Here is a 16,722-nt window from a genome sequence, read left to right on the forward strand (position 1 = left end):
CCGTTGTTTATCATGGTTACGAGCCTGCTAAAGTGAGCGGTAACCTCCCGCTCACTGTAGCAGAGTAGTAACCATGATAAACAACGGGTTACTAGGAGCGCGTGTGCCCCTAGTAACCCGATGTTTATCATTGTTACCAGCCTGCTCCTGCTTCAGCAGGCTCGCAACCAGGAGCAGGACATCGTGGAAAGATTCTTTCCACGATGTCGCTGCTCCCCTGATCGTTGATGAGCCTGCCTGTTTGACAGCTCACCAGCGACCACATAGTGAAGCAGCAACGATCCCTGACAGGTCGTATCGTTGTCGGGATCGTTGCAGCGTCGCTAAGTGTAACGGGGCCTTAAGTTAGGGCTGCATGGCAAGTTTAGAGAGACAGATGTGATTTCGCTGCTAAAAGACAAGGAAGTCCGAGCCAGATTGCAAGAAAGCTGAAGTTAACCACAAATTGCATTGGAGGTCTGTGTCAAAAAATTGCATGCAGCCCATTCAGATTTTTGGGGATTGTTGCATTTTGCCAACCTCATTTCTAATCATTGGATGTGCTGTTCATATTGAGTACATAAAGTTGGGGTATAACCCTAGTGTTCGTTATATTGGCTACCAAACTCCCAAGGAGAAACCATGGCCAATAAAGCAAAATATTTCAACAAAAGGAAAACCATTCTTAACAGTCTTAAATATAAAAACCAGACTCGGCATAAATATAGGTTTTTATCCTCTAAAATACAGCACAATAAGTCACAGCCAAGTAATGAACCCAAAAAAGGCACACAAAGATAAATTATGAAACATGAATGTGTACATCTATATAAACAATAGTAATAACTAATAGCAAATGAAGGAAGAGAAGGATTCTGTTTCCATATACCAAATCCCAGTGCATGTGCACATAAAAAACCTGCAAACTATGGGAGCATTCATAGAAGGTAATGATGTGTTTACAGCTGTATTTTTGGCCCATGCTCCTATCCTTTTAATTTTGCCAAAAACAGGTGTGGTGTCTTGGCATAGAGAATATGGAAAAACAAGCGCTAACCCAAAGCAAAATGAATACAATCAGAGAGGTAGAAACTACCTCCCATTATACTGTAATGTTTCCCAAAAACACAGTCCCTCGTTTGGTCATCTATGTGACATGTCTTATGTTTGATCAAACATGAGAAACTGGATATACCATATACAAAAACCGCAGATTCAATTCACACACATTGCAAAAATGGTGGAAATGTAAGGGAAGTGTGAAAATACTTTAACTGTGTGCATAGTGTATTTCATATGCTCAATGAACAGATTTTTTTTCTTGCTCCAACTCTGTTACCCATAATGACTTCATTTCCGGATTTATGGGTATTTTGCCCCTGTTACTGTGATAACATCCACTAAGCCTCCAGGACAGCATCTAAACTGAGAGTCAGCACTGAGAGGAGGAATCCATGTTCAATTTAGTCAGACCAATAAATCCACATGAAAAAGTCTAGTTTGACATTTTATGCAAAGATGTTTGTGACAAACTCCAAAAATCGCTTTCCATACTGATCTGGATGCACAGTAGAAATCTCTGCACCAGCCTAGAAGAAAAAAGAAAGGAAAAACTTGTAAGATATTTTACAAAGGCAAAAATAATGAAAATAAATGAATGCACGTCTAAAAGTAACGGGACAAAGACTGAAGTGAAATAGTAAATAGACAACACAGGAAACGGAAGGCATTCAGTCACAGGCTCCCCATAACAAAACTTAAAGCGCACCTGTCAGCAGGATTGTGCTTGGTAAAGCACATATATTGTCAGGTGGGCGCCGTTACACTGAGTAAAATGATACCTTTGTTGATGAAATCCGTACAATGGTTCTTATATAATCTTTATTTTCAGTTCTGCCATAATGATATGCTCGTGCTCTGGGGCAGGACTTTAGGGAGGGGCTGTAATTGATGCTCTCATTATGTATGCCCGTCTCTGCCCTCTGACAGGTCACTGTGCTTTCAGTGACCGGCCTATTATTTTAAATATTGTCTGTGGCAAAGTGAAAATTTACATGCCCTAAAATGGCCGCATGCGCAGTAGCATCTTTCGATTGAAGGCAGATGCTACTGCGCTCGCGCCATTTTGCTTTTGGAAAAAGTGTGGGTGCAGCAATATGGCACCGCGCATGCGCAGTAGAATATCTCAGTAATCGAGAAATGCTACTGCACAAGCGCGGGGGCCATATTGCTGCAGGCAAGTTTCTTTTTCCTCTAGCAAAATGGCGCCCGCGCAGTAGCATCTGTCTCTTGCCAATGCTACTGCACACGTGCCATTTTGCTAGAGGAAAAAGAAACTTGCCTGCAGCAATATGGCCCCTGCCGCCAGCGCTTGTGCAGTAGCATTTCTCAATTGCCGAGAGATGCTACTGCGCATGTACGGCGATATATTGCTGCACTCAAATTATTTTTTCCAAAAGCAAAATGGTGTCCACGAGTGCACAGTAGCATCTCTTGGCAACCGAAAGACGCTACTGCGCATGCGCGGCGGCCATTTTGGGGGGTGTAAATTTTCACTTTGCCACAGACCGTATTTAAAATAATAGGCCGGTCACTGAAAGCACAGTGACCTGTCAGAGGCCAGAGACCGGCATAAATAATGAGAGCATCAGTTACAGCCCCTCCCCAGAGCACAAGCATATCATTATGGCAGAACTGAAAATAATTATAAAAGAACCACAGGACGGATTTCATCAAAGGTATCATTTTACTCTTGACAGTGTATGTGGTTTACTAAGCACAATCCTGCTGATAGGTGCGCTTTAAACTGGACTTCAATAACCAACTTTTTTTTTTTTTTTTTTTTTTTTTAAGAAGAGTATGGTTTGAAGGGGTATCCCCAGCATGAGGCATTTATCCAAAAACTCTCCAACCCTCTGTAATGCCCATAACTGCCTCTACAAAGTAATCAGGCCATCCGTGATTCTTTGTTCTTGTAATTTTGTCGTTTGTCTAGTGGTTAGAAAAGAAAATTGACAGTCCAGCACAGCTTGCTATGTGACTACTAAAGTTCATTTTGGAAACTACAAGTCCCAAGCAGTAGCATGTCAGCAGCTGCATCTCTAGGCAACAGGAGGCTTCACACTCTCGATTATTCGGTGTCCTTGGTGGCTGCCATGGTCTACTCCGTATCCAGTAAGTAGAACAAGTTCCTTCTTGGCACAGTCAAGTCGCTCCTCAGTGGGGATCGCATCTTCCTCGATTTGTGAATTGCTTGCAACTCTGCTGTACACACTACGGTGCCGCTGCTGCTCTCTTTCACCCACATTTGCCTAAGTACTAACTGGCGGGTAGTTGCTACCCAACTCCCTGTTATGGCCGCTGTTCTTCGCCGGCACAGAGCGGTCACACACCACTCCTGGCGGCAATTCAGCTACCTCTGCTGATGTCACACCGACAGAGCGGCAGCTTCTTTTCCGCCCTGCTCTGTTGACGGGGTGTGACTGCCAACATCATGCTGATTTACAACCGGCTCCCTCAGTTTGACAATCTATCCCCGCTGTCTATCAGAATGATGTCGGTAGTCCTGCCCCGTCAACAGAGCAGAGCGGAAAAGAAGTTACTACTCTGTCGACGTGATGTCAGCAGAGACCACTGAATAGCCGGGGAAGAACAGTGCTGAACACAACAGGCAGGAAGGTAGGTAGCAACTACCTGCCTGTTAGTGTTTAGGAACATTTATTTATTTATTTTATTTTTTTTTATTTTTTTTTTACAAAGTCCTAGATATCCCATTTAAGGACACACTCAGAAGGCCATAATACTAATGCGAGGATCGCATTGAAATCCTCAGACTGGCTGTCGGCACTCCTGACGTAAGATGACAGCTGCATAGGAATACGTGCTGTCGTGCTCGGGTCAAGAGAGCCGACGACCTGCCCGAGGATTGCAATGCGCTCCTTGCATGAGTAATACGGCCATCTGACTGCGCCCGTAAGTTATAAAACATGTCTATAGAAGAATTGTTCTCCTGGTGTCAGCCGCAAGAAACACTGGCTGTATATCAGGAAGTTAAAAAAGCCGTGCAGTGCAGCCTCCTCTCACTTTAGGCACCATAGCCAATGTCTGCTCTGCTGCTTTGGAAGGTACAGTGCTATTGAAAACAAACAAGAGATTATCTGGATTTATTTAACACACAAGACCCAATTTGCCCCATTTATTAAAACTGTATCAGGACAATCTGCTTTATCGCACATAGCAACCAGTCACTGTGCAGATTTCATTTTGCCAGATCAGTTTTAAGAAATATCGTAATTGTTTCGTATTGTAACCAATTAAAACTTTCTGGTGGACAATTTGATTTGAGAAATGAGGCCCATTAGGGTATGTGCACACGATGCAGAAATGAAGCAGAAAATTTCTGCATCATTTCTGCATCTCCCTGGCAGAAAAAACGCATGCAGATTGTGCATGCGTTTTTCCTGCAGAATACATGCGGATTCACATGCGTTTCCGCATGTGGATTGAAAAGCGCTTTCCAGGCGATTTTAGCATCACCTGGAAAGTGATTGTGACAACTAGGTCACACTATATAAATCCATGCAGCTGGCATGGATTTATATAGTGTGACCCGAGAGAGTGTATATACTTACCTCCGATGGCCCCCGGTGTCCGCTCACTCCGTTCTCCCTCGCCGGCAACTTTGAATTGAAAGACCTGCCGACGTCAGCGTCACGTGACCCGTCACATGACTGACGTCAGCGCAGGTCCTTCAACTCAAGTGCCGGGAACCAAGCAGGAGCGGTGCGCGGGCCGACAGAAGGTAAGTATACATTTATTTTTTATTTTATTTTTTTTTTACAGCTTTTTTAATGGTACCTGGGTGTGGATGAGACTCTCCTCTCCTCTACACCCGGGTACCATCCGCACATTAGAACGCGCCAATAGCGCAAGTACAAATGCAGTCCTGCGGAATTGGCGCGTTCTAATGCAAGTCAATGGCGGCGAAAACGGCGCGTTTACGCAAAATTAATTGACATGCTGCGGATTTTTGAGCGCAGCGTTTACAACGCTGCGGAAAAATCCGCATCATGGGCACAGCACATGCGGATTTGAATTGGGGAACATTGCTGTCCTTCTACCATGCATTTTTCCGCAACTGCAAAAACGCCGCGGAAACGCATTAAAAACGCATCGTGTGAACTCAGCCTTTGCAGTGAGTTGAAGGACCTGCGCTGACGTCAGAGTCATGTGACGGGTCACGTGACGCTGACGCCGGCAGGTCTTTCAATTCAAAGTTGCCGGCGAGGGAGAACGAATTGAGCAGGACAGCGCGGGCCATCAGAGGGTAAAGTATACATTTATTTTTACCACTCTCTCGGGTCACAGTATATAAATACATGCCGGTTGCATGGATTTATATAGTGTGACCTAGTTGTCAAGCACTTTCCAGGTGATGCTAAAATCGCCTGGAAAGCGCTTGTCAATCCACATGCGGAAACGCATGTGAATCCGCATGTATTCCGCAGGAAAAACGCATGCACAATCTGCATGCGTTTTTTCTGCCAGGGAGATGCAGAAATGATGCAGAAATTTTCTGCTTCATTTCTGCATCGTGTGCACATACCCTTAAGGGAAGTTTCTTAATATTTGAGCACAGGAATGGCACAGCCTCTGCCCACAGCAACCAAGCAGATTACATATTGTCCTTAAAATAGATGGTTTTGAGGCACAACTGCTCATTTTTTTTCTATTGACACAAGTTTTATACTAGGTTTTTCCCATTATCTTTAGACATTACATGCAAACTCTGTCTGCAAAACCTCAGCTAAACCACCAGGGACATCAGTGCTAATCAGTATGGACTAGAATGGGCATGCTCTGGGACAGCTCCCCTGGGACACCATTGCACAGATTCACTAGTGAACAGCCACATAATTACCCCATGCTTCACTGTTTTGGCTGCATGGGCGGCTTTCTTCTTTGCATCATACTGTGTAAAGATGTCAATCAAACCCATGAAATAGACTTCTTTTTGTGGAGCACCTGAATAAAAGACAGATAAAGTTGATTCATGGGTTTTTAAAAAGCAAAAAAAAGTTTACAAAACCAAGAAGATTGAATAGGGAGGGTACTTTTTTTTTCCCCAAGAAAAAAAAAATTTCTTGCATTGTCTTGCAAATGTACATTATTAAATCGACTAATGTACTTTAAAGAGAATCTGACAGCAGTTTTTTGCTATATAATCTGGGAGCAGCATAATATAGGACAAGAAAGCCTGATTCCAGGGATGTATTACTTACTGGGCTGCTTGGTGTAATTTTCATAGTATCCCTGTTTTCTCTCATGTAGATGTAGCAGAGTTAAAACTTCTGGCCTGTGTATAACTCCACCAAGACCCCTGACTGGCAGCTCCCTGTGTACACTGTGAATAGTCAGCAAGCTGCTAATCAGTGGTGGGGCGCAGTTACACAGATTAGCCTGACTGGTGTGAGCATGAGCTGTAGTCCTGCACTGATAATCTCCTGCTGATTCAATACAATCAGTATTTTAACTACAGCACACAGGCTAATAAGTGACATCCCTGGAATCAGGGTCTCTTGTCCTATATTATGCTGTTCTCCGGTTCATTTGCAAAAACCTCCTGACAGATTCCCTTAAAATTTGAAAACTGCACCTTCATTAGACACGCCAGCCTCCTTCTCCATCAAAGCTGTGTCAGGGACACAAAAAGGGGATGGCTTAGCTCAAGAACTAAAGTATTTATGGTCTTTATTCCATAGCTCAATTGTAAGGTGCTGTGGAATATGTTGGCGCTATATAAACAAAATTATTATGAACAGATCCAGCAGTCAGCCCCTTCTCAACCACATGTACACACAGAAGGGGGCGCTACAAAGCGCTCTGTCAGTGTTGAAATGACAGCAGCAGGACAAGGAGTGGGGAGGGGGTCTGTTATCTGGCTATCAGTATAGTTTTCAGAAATAAAGTATATTAGCTCATTTTATTAATTTACATTTCAAACAACTCAAAAACTGTGTGGCTGGAAAACCCCTTTAAGACATATGAAAAAAACTAAAAATGTAACCCGTACACTCAGAGCTTTTGATGGCATAAACATCGATGCTGGGGTCAAATTCTCCAGGCCCTAGAGGTTTATGGGAGTTTAGGTAGCCAGCTATTCCCTCAGGAGATGTCCCATAGGAACCAACAGTTGTATGAAGCATTCCCTCATTGTCTGTTTCTTCCTCCTCAATCTCCTCTTCCTCTTCTTGCTCTCCTCGAAGGACATCATGAATTCCCAGCAAAAGACTATAGTCCATGATCTTTAACTGCACCAGAAACTAGAATACAAAAAACAACATGTCTTTATTACCTAGGAACGTAGTGCCTACACCACATTAATGTCTTTGTAATGTATATTTGGGTATAACAAGACTGGACACACAACGCATCACAATTACTATACACCTATTTATAACGGGAAGTGCAGAGTGGATGAGCACAAGAACGGACAGATACCAGTTACTTGAGGTGTCCATGTGAACCAGACTGGAAGAAACATAGAAGTATATTAAATAATGCCAAGTCTACAAAACGGAAAAGGTCAAAAAGGTAATACACTGTGTGCCGAATTATTAGGCAAGTTGTATTTTAGAGGATTATTTTTATTATTGATCAACAACTATGTTCTCAATCAACCCAAAAGACTCAAATATCCAAGCTTAATATTTTTGGAAGTTGGAGTGGTTTCCCTCCCTGTAGATCTCACATTTTATGATGGACCACAGGTTCTCTATGGGGTTCAGATCAGGTGAACAAGGGGGCCATGTCATTTTTTTTTCTTTTAGACCTTTACTGGCCAGCCACATTGTGGAGTAGTTGGATGCATGTGATGGCGCATTGTCCTGCATGAAAATCATGTTTTTCTTGAACGATACCGACTTCTTCCTGTATCACAACTTGAAGAAGTTGTCTTCCAGAAACTGGCAGTAGGTCTGGGAGTTGAGCTTCACTCCATCCTCAACCCGAAAAGGTCCCACAAGTTCATCTTTGATGATACCAACTCATACCAGTACCCCACCTCCACCTTTTGCTGGTTTCTGAGTCGGAGTGGAGCTCTCTGCCCTTTACTGATCCAGCCTCTGGCCCATCACGAGTCACTCTCATTTCATCAGTCCATAAAACCTTTGAAAAATCAGTCTTAAGATATTTCTTGAACCATTCTTGAAGTTTTATCTTATGTTTCTTGTTCAAAGGTGGTCGTTTTTCAGCCTTCCTTACCTTGGCCATGTCCCTGAGTATCGCACACCTTGTGCTTTTTGATACTCCAGTAATGTTGCAGCTCTGAAATATGGCAAAACTGGTGGCGAATGGCATCTTGGCAGCTTCACGCTTTATTTTCCTCAATTCATGGGCAGTTATTTTGTGCCTTTTTTGGCCAACACGCTTCTTGCGACCTTGTTGGCTATTTTCCATGAAACGCTTGATTGTTCGGTGATCACGCTTTAAAAGTTTGGAAATTTCAAGACTGCTGCATCCCTCTGCAAGACATCTCACAATTTTGGACTTTTCAGAGCCCGTCAAATCTCTCTTCTGATCCATTTTGCCAAAGGAAAGGAAGTTGCCTAATAATTAAGCACACCTTATATAGAGTGTTGATGTCATTAGTCAACACCCCTCCTCATTACAGAGATGCACATCACCAGATTTACTTAATTGGTAGTTGGCTCTCAAGCCTATGCAGCTTGGAGTAGGACAACATGTATAAGAAGTATCATGTGATCAAAATACTCATTTGCCTAATAATTCAGAACACAGTGTAAATAAAATGGTTGTTGCAAAACTAGATATAACCTATGGTCAAAGGAGCGAACATATTTTCTAATATTATTCAACCTCCTGAAAAAAAAAAAAAAGTAAAAAAATTCTATATATCTCCTTGCTGTGGGCAGATGTTCCTCTCCTAGGGGTGAAAGATACCAAACCTCAGACAAACAATTTAACACTGGGCCAGCTCTCATTTATTATGCGGTGCTTTTATAGCTCCATCATATTCCGCAGCGTTTTACAGACGTCATCATCGTAGTCCCCATAGAGAATCTAGATTGTGAGCCCCTATCAGTATGTCTCTGGAGTGTGGGAGGAAACCGGAGAACCCGGAGGAAACCCAGCAAACACGAGGAGAACAAACAAATTACTTGTTAAGAGGTAGAGTTTGTGAGACTGCAGATTTCTAACAAGTTTTGTATGAGGTTTTTTTTTAATAAACTAGTCTGGCTATTTACACCATGCCTACCTATGTGGAGATGTGGGTCATGAAAATTGCCAAATGACAAGAATTTAATATATTTAAATTACAAGGTCTTTAATCAATTTTCCCAAGGGCAGAATTGACACATCAGCATCACAAGACTCGATTAGCCAGACGCTTGTATAATAAGAACATTTTGCTTGAAGGATAAGATGTCATGTACAGAAACATCAAATTAGCCAGAGGACATGGAAAAAGAACAACGTGAATAAGCCATGTTATCCTTTACCAAATGAGAAAAATCCACTTGTAGCTTCAGTGCAGAAAATACAAATTACATTCTGTGCTGCAACAAAAGATCTAACCTTCATCTCTGTACTTTATAAATTATGTACTGAGGCACTTTAGACCAGGAGTCATTACCAGCCACGTGGTATAGACAGACCGCAAGTATTCACACACATCCAAAACAGCTGTAGGTTATTAAACATTATATTGACAAAACTTTAATTAAAGCTCTGCAAATATCCTCTTTACGAAGAGGAAGAGGAAATGAACTGCACCACCCATTGGAGGGAGCAAACCTAAAAGTCAATAATGACCCTTTAACGAGCCTTGCCACATGACTTAGGAAAAGAAGTGTAACTGGAAACTCCATTTGTAAACATGTTTCAGTGTGTTTTCCCCTCATCAGTGCAAAGCAGGAGAAATGATTTGACTGGGTGGGTGGTCTCTGCTAGGGGTAAAAAAAGGTTAAAGAGTAACTTTTTTATGCTGGGTTTTTAAAATTATGAATCTTGGTAATGTAATCAATTACCTTATCTTGCTTCCTGTTCTCTCAAACTGCCTTGTTCATTTACTTAGAGTGGATGGCTTGAACTGCCGGTGTAGCAAAGTTAGTACACCAGTCTCAGCTTCCATCCATGCTCCCATACCCCATGCTCAGACCCTACTTACAAGACCAGATTGCCACGGTCTGTGTTTAGTTTAATTACTTTACGTTTCTCCTTGTGGAGAGCGCCAGGTAGGCGTAGGGAGAATTCTAGACCATGTAATGTTCCCCAGAGAATTTAAATATGCAAATAGCCTCTTCAGAGATGAAGAGGACTGGAAGTCTAGTGCAACCTATTGGAGGTAGCAAACCTAAAAGTAAATTTAGACACTTTAGAAGGGTCTTACCATATGACTTAGCATAAGAAGCCAATCAGGAACTCCATATGTAGACACGTGCTTTGTGGTGCTTGCCTCTCTCACAAGCAAAGCAAAAGAACTGATTTGGCTGGGTGAGAGGTGTGTAACAGGGGTTCCAAGTGGTTAAGTTTTCCCTTGTGGCGAGAGGCAGGTTAATTAAAGCTCAGGACATATTGACACCATTTCATATGGTCTTCACTGCCCCACAAGTGCGGAATGGTGCAGTGTGCGGTACTACAAAGAACGCTGGTTGGTGTTGGAAACGTGTTGCTATGTGAATTTCCATGTACCTTGTGACCTCAAGAGATTTTAAAATGATGTAATAAAAATTTGACATTTTTTAATATAACTTTTTGGAGCTGGAATTTTTCACTTTTTTGCGGAACTACACTGCCCATGTCAACTGATTCAGATCTTACCATGTGAATTGCAATGGGTAAAATTGATTTATTTGAAAATGTGCCCAGCCTGAGGGGTTCTGAAAGAACTTTCATCACACAAAATGTCCCACCGTACTGCGGGTTTTTAGTTTATAAGTCATGCGAATGTGGCCTAACACAAACAGAACTGTGTATACAAACACGGCACTGAGCGCAGACATTCACCCTACCTCAACATCCCGCTTCAGTTTCTCCATGAAGACTTTTTGTTCCTCATCCACGTACACCTTCTGGCTCTTGTTTAGGAAATCCATGTCCTTCAGAGTCGGGAGCTCCTTTATCTGAAGGCAAAGTGAACAATGAGCACCCAATGTTCAAAATAAATACGGAGGTGACCAAACACCCTAGAGACTTAATGTGTGTGGGGGTGTCCAGATTCACCCCTGACAGAACTCAGGGAAAAGAAAGCTCTGGCATACTAGATTTTACCATGATGGATCCGATGTTCCCACTGAAGATACGATGGTGTTGGAGAGGAGTATGGGTACAGGAAGACTATCTGGCAGCCGAATACTCGTTCTATTGATAGTCATCTTAGGTTCATTAAAGGTTTCTAGGACTTTTACATTGAAGACCCATCTTTGGATAGGTCATCAATATCCGATCAGTGGGGGTGCGGCACCCGGTACCCCTGCCAATCAGCGGTTTCAGAAGATGGCCAGATGTGCTGCGCTGCGGGCCGCAACAGCAAAGCTCCATTAACGGAATAGTGGCCGCGGCTGGATACTGCGGGTACAGCCCCAATTTGAATCAATAAGGGTTGGCTGTGTAATACCCGGCCTCAGCCACTATGTAGGTGACGGCGCTGTCCTATGCAGTTCTGCAACTTGCCACATCCGGCAGCCGCCAGGAACAGAGGATCGTCAGAGGTGCAGAGTGTCTCACCCCCACCAATAATATATTGATGACTTATCCTAAGGATAGACTATCAATATAAAAGTCCCAAAGAAAACCCCTTAAGGTGAATTTAATGATGTTTCAGTATTGTGGATGATTTCATGGGCAAAAATAAAATTGTCTGAATGAGTCCTAAGGATGTGGAATTGTCAGGTTCACTATAACATCTAATAACTTTAGCTCTCACCTTGTAGAATTTTAAATCAACACTTATCTAAAGCAAAAAAAAACCACATAAATCTGATAGCAAAGACTTAAGGGAACTAGAATATAAAGAATGTTATCAGAGAACAGAGGCAATGTCTCACCACATAGGAACGTTCCTAAAGTGATTTCTGGAATTTCTGCAATGTTACAGTTATAGCAGAGTTTCCTCAACCTCAAACTCTGCAAGATCCTAATAAGGCTCCAGGTCACTTACTCCAAGCATCAGATAAACAGGAATAGCGCGCCCAGAACGGAGCGTGCACCGAAATACCGGCCTGACATAATCCTAACAAAAACAAATGGCAGCTTTTATGACCTCCTGAAATACTCTAAAATCTGAAAACTCAAATAAAACATACGTTTTATGCATTGAAAATGTAGGTAATGACATGTGGTTTGTTCTGCAACATATTGCAGTTTTCACACTGTCAGGTCATTAACAAGATTGCTGTTTTCAGCTCATAATTACCCAAACACTGTATTAGAGCTTGTTCACACAATATACACTTGTTCTGTGCAGAAAAACAAAAACCGGTGCATTTTTACTGTCCTCCTGCCAATAAAGATCAATATTGGCTAGCAGCAAAAAGAAAGGCAAAAGTCATTTGAGCTGTGGGTTTCTGGCCCCAGTCTGTTTTATGCAGAAAAAAATGCATCAAATGGGCTACAGCAGAACAAACATTTATGATGAATTTATTTACACCAGTAGTTTGTCATCAAATGAGTGTTCGTAAAAACATTAGTTCCTGATTATCAGTCCGCTGCAAACATGTCGGCGATTACCCAGCCTCACACGAAATGCTTCTTCATCAGGATAATCAAATCATTTCTGTCGGCAAAAAGTGACTGGTGTTTAGATGATCGGCACACTTTAATAATGCATTGATGGGCTGAAGTCGCACGTCCAAATGTGCCATTTTAATGAAAAGCAAACTTAGAGATGAAAGTGGATATAAAACCTGCACTGCAGAGGATCCAATATACGATAGGAAACCAGATGCGGTATGGATGCAGTATTATTTGTCAACGCGTTTTGAGGTTATCATACCTCTTCATCAAGACAAACCACAATGATGGTTTATCTCACTGAAGAAGTATGATTACCTCGATACGCGCTGTTAAATAAACCGCATCTGGTTTCCTATCGTATATTAGATCCTTGGCAGCACAGGTTTTATATCCACTTTCATCTCCAAGTTTGCTTACTATCTGTTTGGTTGATCTGCAGCCGCAGTCTTTACTTAAAAGCTAATAAAGGGGATGTGACTTTCACAACCCCCCTCTAGGTGAGCAAATCAATTTTAATCTTTCCTTTGTAATCCAAATAGGACCCTATTGCACTTATTGTCATTCCAGTTTTTATCTAAACACACTTTAATGAAAAGTGTATTTTCAATCTCATTATAATTTTGGATCTTTACAGAACCTCTTTTATAGTGCTGGATTTTACCATTTATATTCTGGGGAAAAAATGTTTGTACCTTTCAATCTTAACTAGAGAAAAAAAGCAAGCCTCATATCCAATAGCTATATACAAAAGGAAGAAAAAAACAATGAAAATGGTTCCAGAAATGCATCGTATGATCTCAAGGGGAAAGGAAAAGAAATGTACCTTCTCTTTATCACTAGCCTCTCGAGAAACCAAAGATCCCTGTGAATGATATAAAGAAATAAAATCAGTATGGTACAATGCTCAACTAACATTCAGTGATCGAGGAATCCAATTACAGTGAAAAACCTTACAAAGAAAAAAAAAAAGTCAGTACTGGAGGTTGCACTGCATATTCCACAATAGGGTAAAAACAGTCCTTTGCATAATTAGTACATAATTTGTACATAATTTGCAGCAACTCACATTTGTAATATAAGCGAAAAAAAAATGAACTGGAGTATAAACTTGGTAGGTATGCATGCAAAATAGGAGCATGTTCACATAGTGTCCCTTTCAGACGCCCATTGCAATACTAGAAGATGGTAAGTTTTGTTGTATGGGGGACACTAATATATTTGCATGTGAAATCAGTGGCCCAACACAGGACGTGTGACGCAGTAATGTTTTTTTTGTTCAAATGTTTTTATTGGTATTTTAAAATATTTTTGTTTTGTAAGCCACATCAAATCCAGGTGCTGATGGGTATTTTACAAAGTGCCTGTGGCTGGCCTAGACAGACACAGACCGTTAATGGAGTAACGAATAACATGTATAGATATTACATGCACGTGACATCCGCTCCTAGACTTGATATGGCTTAAGAAAGGTTGTCTATGCACAGGAGTTGTGCTGCAGTACCCAGTAGCGGATGCTACATATTGAAGAGCAGCAAAGAACAATCAATATGTTTACGTACAGCGGCCACAAGAGCAAATAACAGCAGATCGGAGGGGGTGCTGGGCCCTCACCAATCTGATACTAACGATATGGCATATGGATAGTTCATCAATATCCAATCCCTGGAAAAAACATCCTATAGACTGAGTATTCACTGTACGTACGCTAACCGCAGCCTCCGCCACTGCGTCTCTTTTATACTGAGCTCGAGTGCTTCACCTTGCAAGGGGTTGGGATTCACAAATCACCCCCCTTTGAGGTGTCCGCTATCCTAATTGTTTTATTAGCTACTTTTGATCTCCCACTACATCCTCTGCGGATCAGCGGCTCTGCAGCGCATTTGCTTGTAGAAACTTTTACATTTCTCCTGCCATGGAGCAGTAATAAGAACGAGGCGGGTTTTTTTTTTTTTTTTTGAGAAAAATGTCCTTACAGGCATCACCGACATCTGGAGAGGCATTGCTGTGACATCTGGTTATTATGATACAATTCTTATAGGATGAAGAAATTGTCAGCAGCGGAGCAGACTGGCCTCAGATAACTCTGTAGCAAGGGAAGGAGCACGAGCCTGGGCTTTACCTGGACAAGACCCTTACATGAATAATATTTATGTGTGGTTGTGACTCAGCACACAGGGTAACTGTGCTTTCAAGTAATAAGGTGTCCCGCGTGTTCATGAGGAATAACACTGTATCTGGTCATTATGTGACTTCTATCCTGCAGTCTCAACAATTTTCCCCTCTGCACGCACTTTGTAACGTGCTATCCACTGTTTGCTGGAGTAGACGAGCGGCAGTGATTTCACCCATAGACGGCATAGCACAGAGAGGAGCATGTCTGCTCTTCATTCACTTTTTAGCTCACGGAGACAAGCTGCAGCAACATAGAGAGTATTATACAGCAGAGACAAGCTGTGTTGATCTGAATCAAGCTCTGATGCAAGGTAAAACACTTGTTACAAAGCTCTGCACAACGGTTTTCTGTCTGCGATCAAGACCAGGCCATTTACCCCAGCAAAGACCAGGCACATTTTCATATCTTTTCGTGCATGCGGTTTAACCCCTTTACCCCCGAGGGTGGTTTACACGTTAATGACCAAGCCAATTTTTACAATTCTGACCACTGTCACTTTATGAAGTAATTACTCTGGAACGCTTCAACGGATCCCGCCAATTCTGAGACTGTTTTTTCGTGACATATTGTACTTCATGATAGTGGTAAAATTTCTTCGATATCACTTCCGTTTATTTGTGGAAAAAAAAAAAAAAAAAAAAATCTGAAATTTGGCGAAAATTTTCCAATTTTCAAAATTTTAATTTTTATGCCCTTAAACCAGAGAGTTATGTCACACAAAATAGTTAATAAATAACATTTCCCACATGTCTACTTTACATCAGCACAATTTTGGAACCAAATTTTTTTTGGGAAGGAAGCTATAAGGGTTAAAAGTTGACCAGCGATCTCTCATTTTAACAACAAAATTTACAAAAGCATTTTTTTTTTTTTAGAGACCACATCACATTTGACGTGACTTTGACAGAAAATACCCAAAAGTGACACCATTCTAAAAACTGCACCCCTCAAGGTGCTAAAAACCACATTCAAGAACTTTATTAACCCTTCAGGTGCTTCACAGGAATTTTTGGAATGTGGAAGAAAAAAAATGAACATTTAACTTTTTTCACAAAAATGTTACTTTAGACCCAAATTTTTTTATTTTCGCAGGGGTAACAGGAAAAAATGGACCCCAAAATTTGTGTCCCCCGAGCACGCAGATACCCCGTATGTGAGGAAAAAAAACCACCGTTTGGGCGCACGGCAGGGTTCGGAAGGGAAGGAGTGTCATTTGACTTTTTGAACGTAAAATTTGCTTGAATAATTAGCGGACGCCATGTTGCATTTGGGGAGCCCCTGATGTGCCTAAACAGCGGAAACCCCCCACAAGTGACACCATTTTGGAAACTAGACCTCTTAGGGAACTTATCTAGATGTGTGGTGAGCACCCAGAACCCCCAGGTGCTTCACAGAAGTTTATAACATTGAACCGTAAAAATAAAATTTTCACATTTTTTCAACAAAAATGTTTTTCAGCCCCCACTTTTGCATTTTCACAAGGGTAACAGGAGAAATTGCACCATGTAATTTGTTGTGCAATTTCTCCTGAGTAAGCCGATACCCCATATGTTTGGGAAAACCACTGTTTGGGCGCACGGCAGGGTTCGGAAGGGAAGGAGAGCCATTTGACTTTGATTTGTAAAATTTGCTTGAATAATTAGCGGACGCCATGTTGCGTTTGGGGAGTCCCTGATGTGCCTAAATAGTGGAAACCCTCCCCCCAGTGACTCCATTTTGGAAACTACACCCCTCCAGGATCCCCAGTGGTATCCTACAGAATTTGATAACGTTAGGTCATCATATTGAATAAGTTGTCATTAGTCTTGAGTGCA

The 16,722-nt window shown here is 41.8% G+C and overlaps 1 protein-coding gene across 1 annotated transcript in view; it reads right to left on the bottom strand.

Annotated features, from left to right (window-relative positions):
• Positions 1–692: 692 nt before the first annotated feature.
• PIP4K2C (phosphatidylinositol-5-phosphate 4-kinase type 2 gamma) overlaps positions 693–16,722 on the bottom strand; it is a 70,061-nt gene continuing 54,031 nt past the window's right edge. Inside the window, exons 6-10 of the mRNA XM_073663302.1 lie at positions 13,559–13,597; positions 11,013–11,123; positions 7,052–7,301; positions 5,900–6,003; positions 693–1,568 (exon numbers count right to left, since the gene is read on the bottom strand). Coding sequence (XP_073519403.1) covers positions 1,488–1,568; positions 5,900–6,003; positions 7,052–7,301; positions 11,013–11,123; positions 13,559–13,597 — 585 coding nt within the window. The 3' untranslated portion in view covers positions 693–1,487. The remainder of the gene's footprint in view (positions 1,569–5,899; positions 6,004–7,051; positions 7,302–11,012; positions 11,124–13,558; positions 13,598–16,722) is intronic.

This window comes from Phyllobates terribilis, unplaced genomic scaffold (genome assembly GCF_046119375.1).
Source record: "Phyllobates terribilis strain yellow unplaced genomic scaffold, ASM4611937v1 Scaffold_2__4_contigs__length_985480577, whole genome shotgun sequence".
In the NCBI taxonomy this organism is placed as follows: domain Eukaryota; kingdom Metazoa; phylum Chordata; class Amphibia; order Anura; family Dendrobatidae; genus Phyllobates; species Phyllobates terribilis.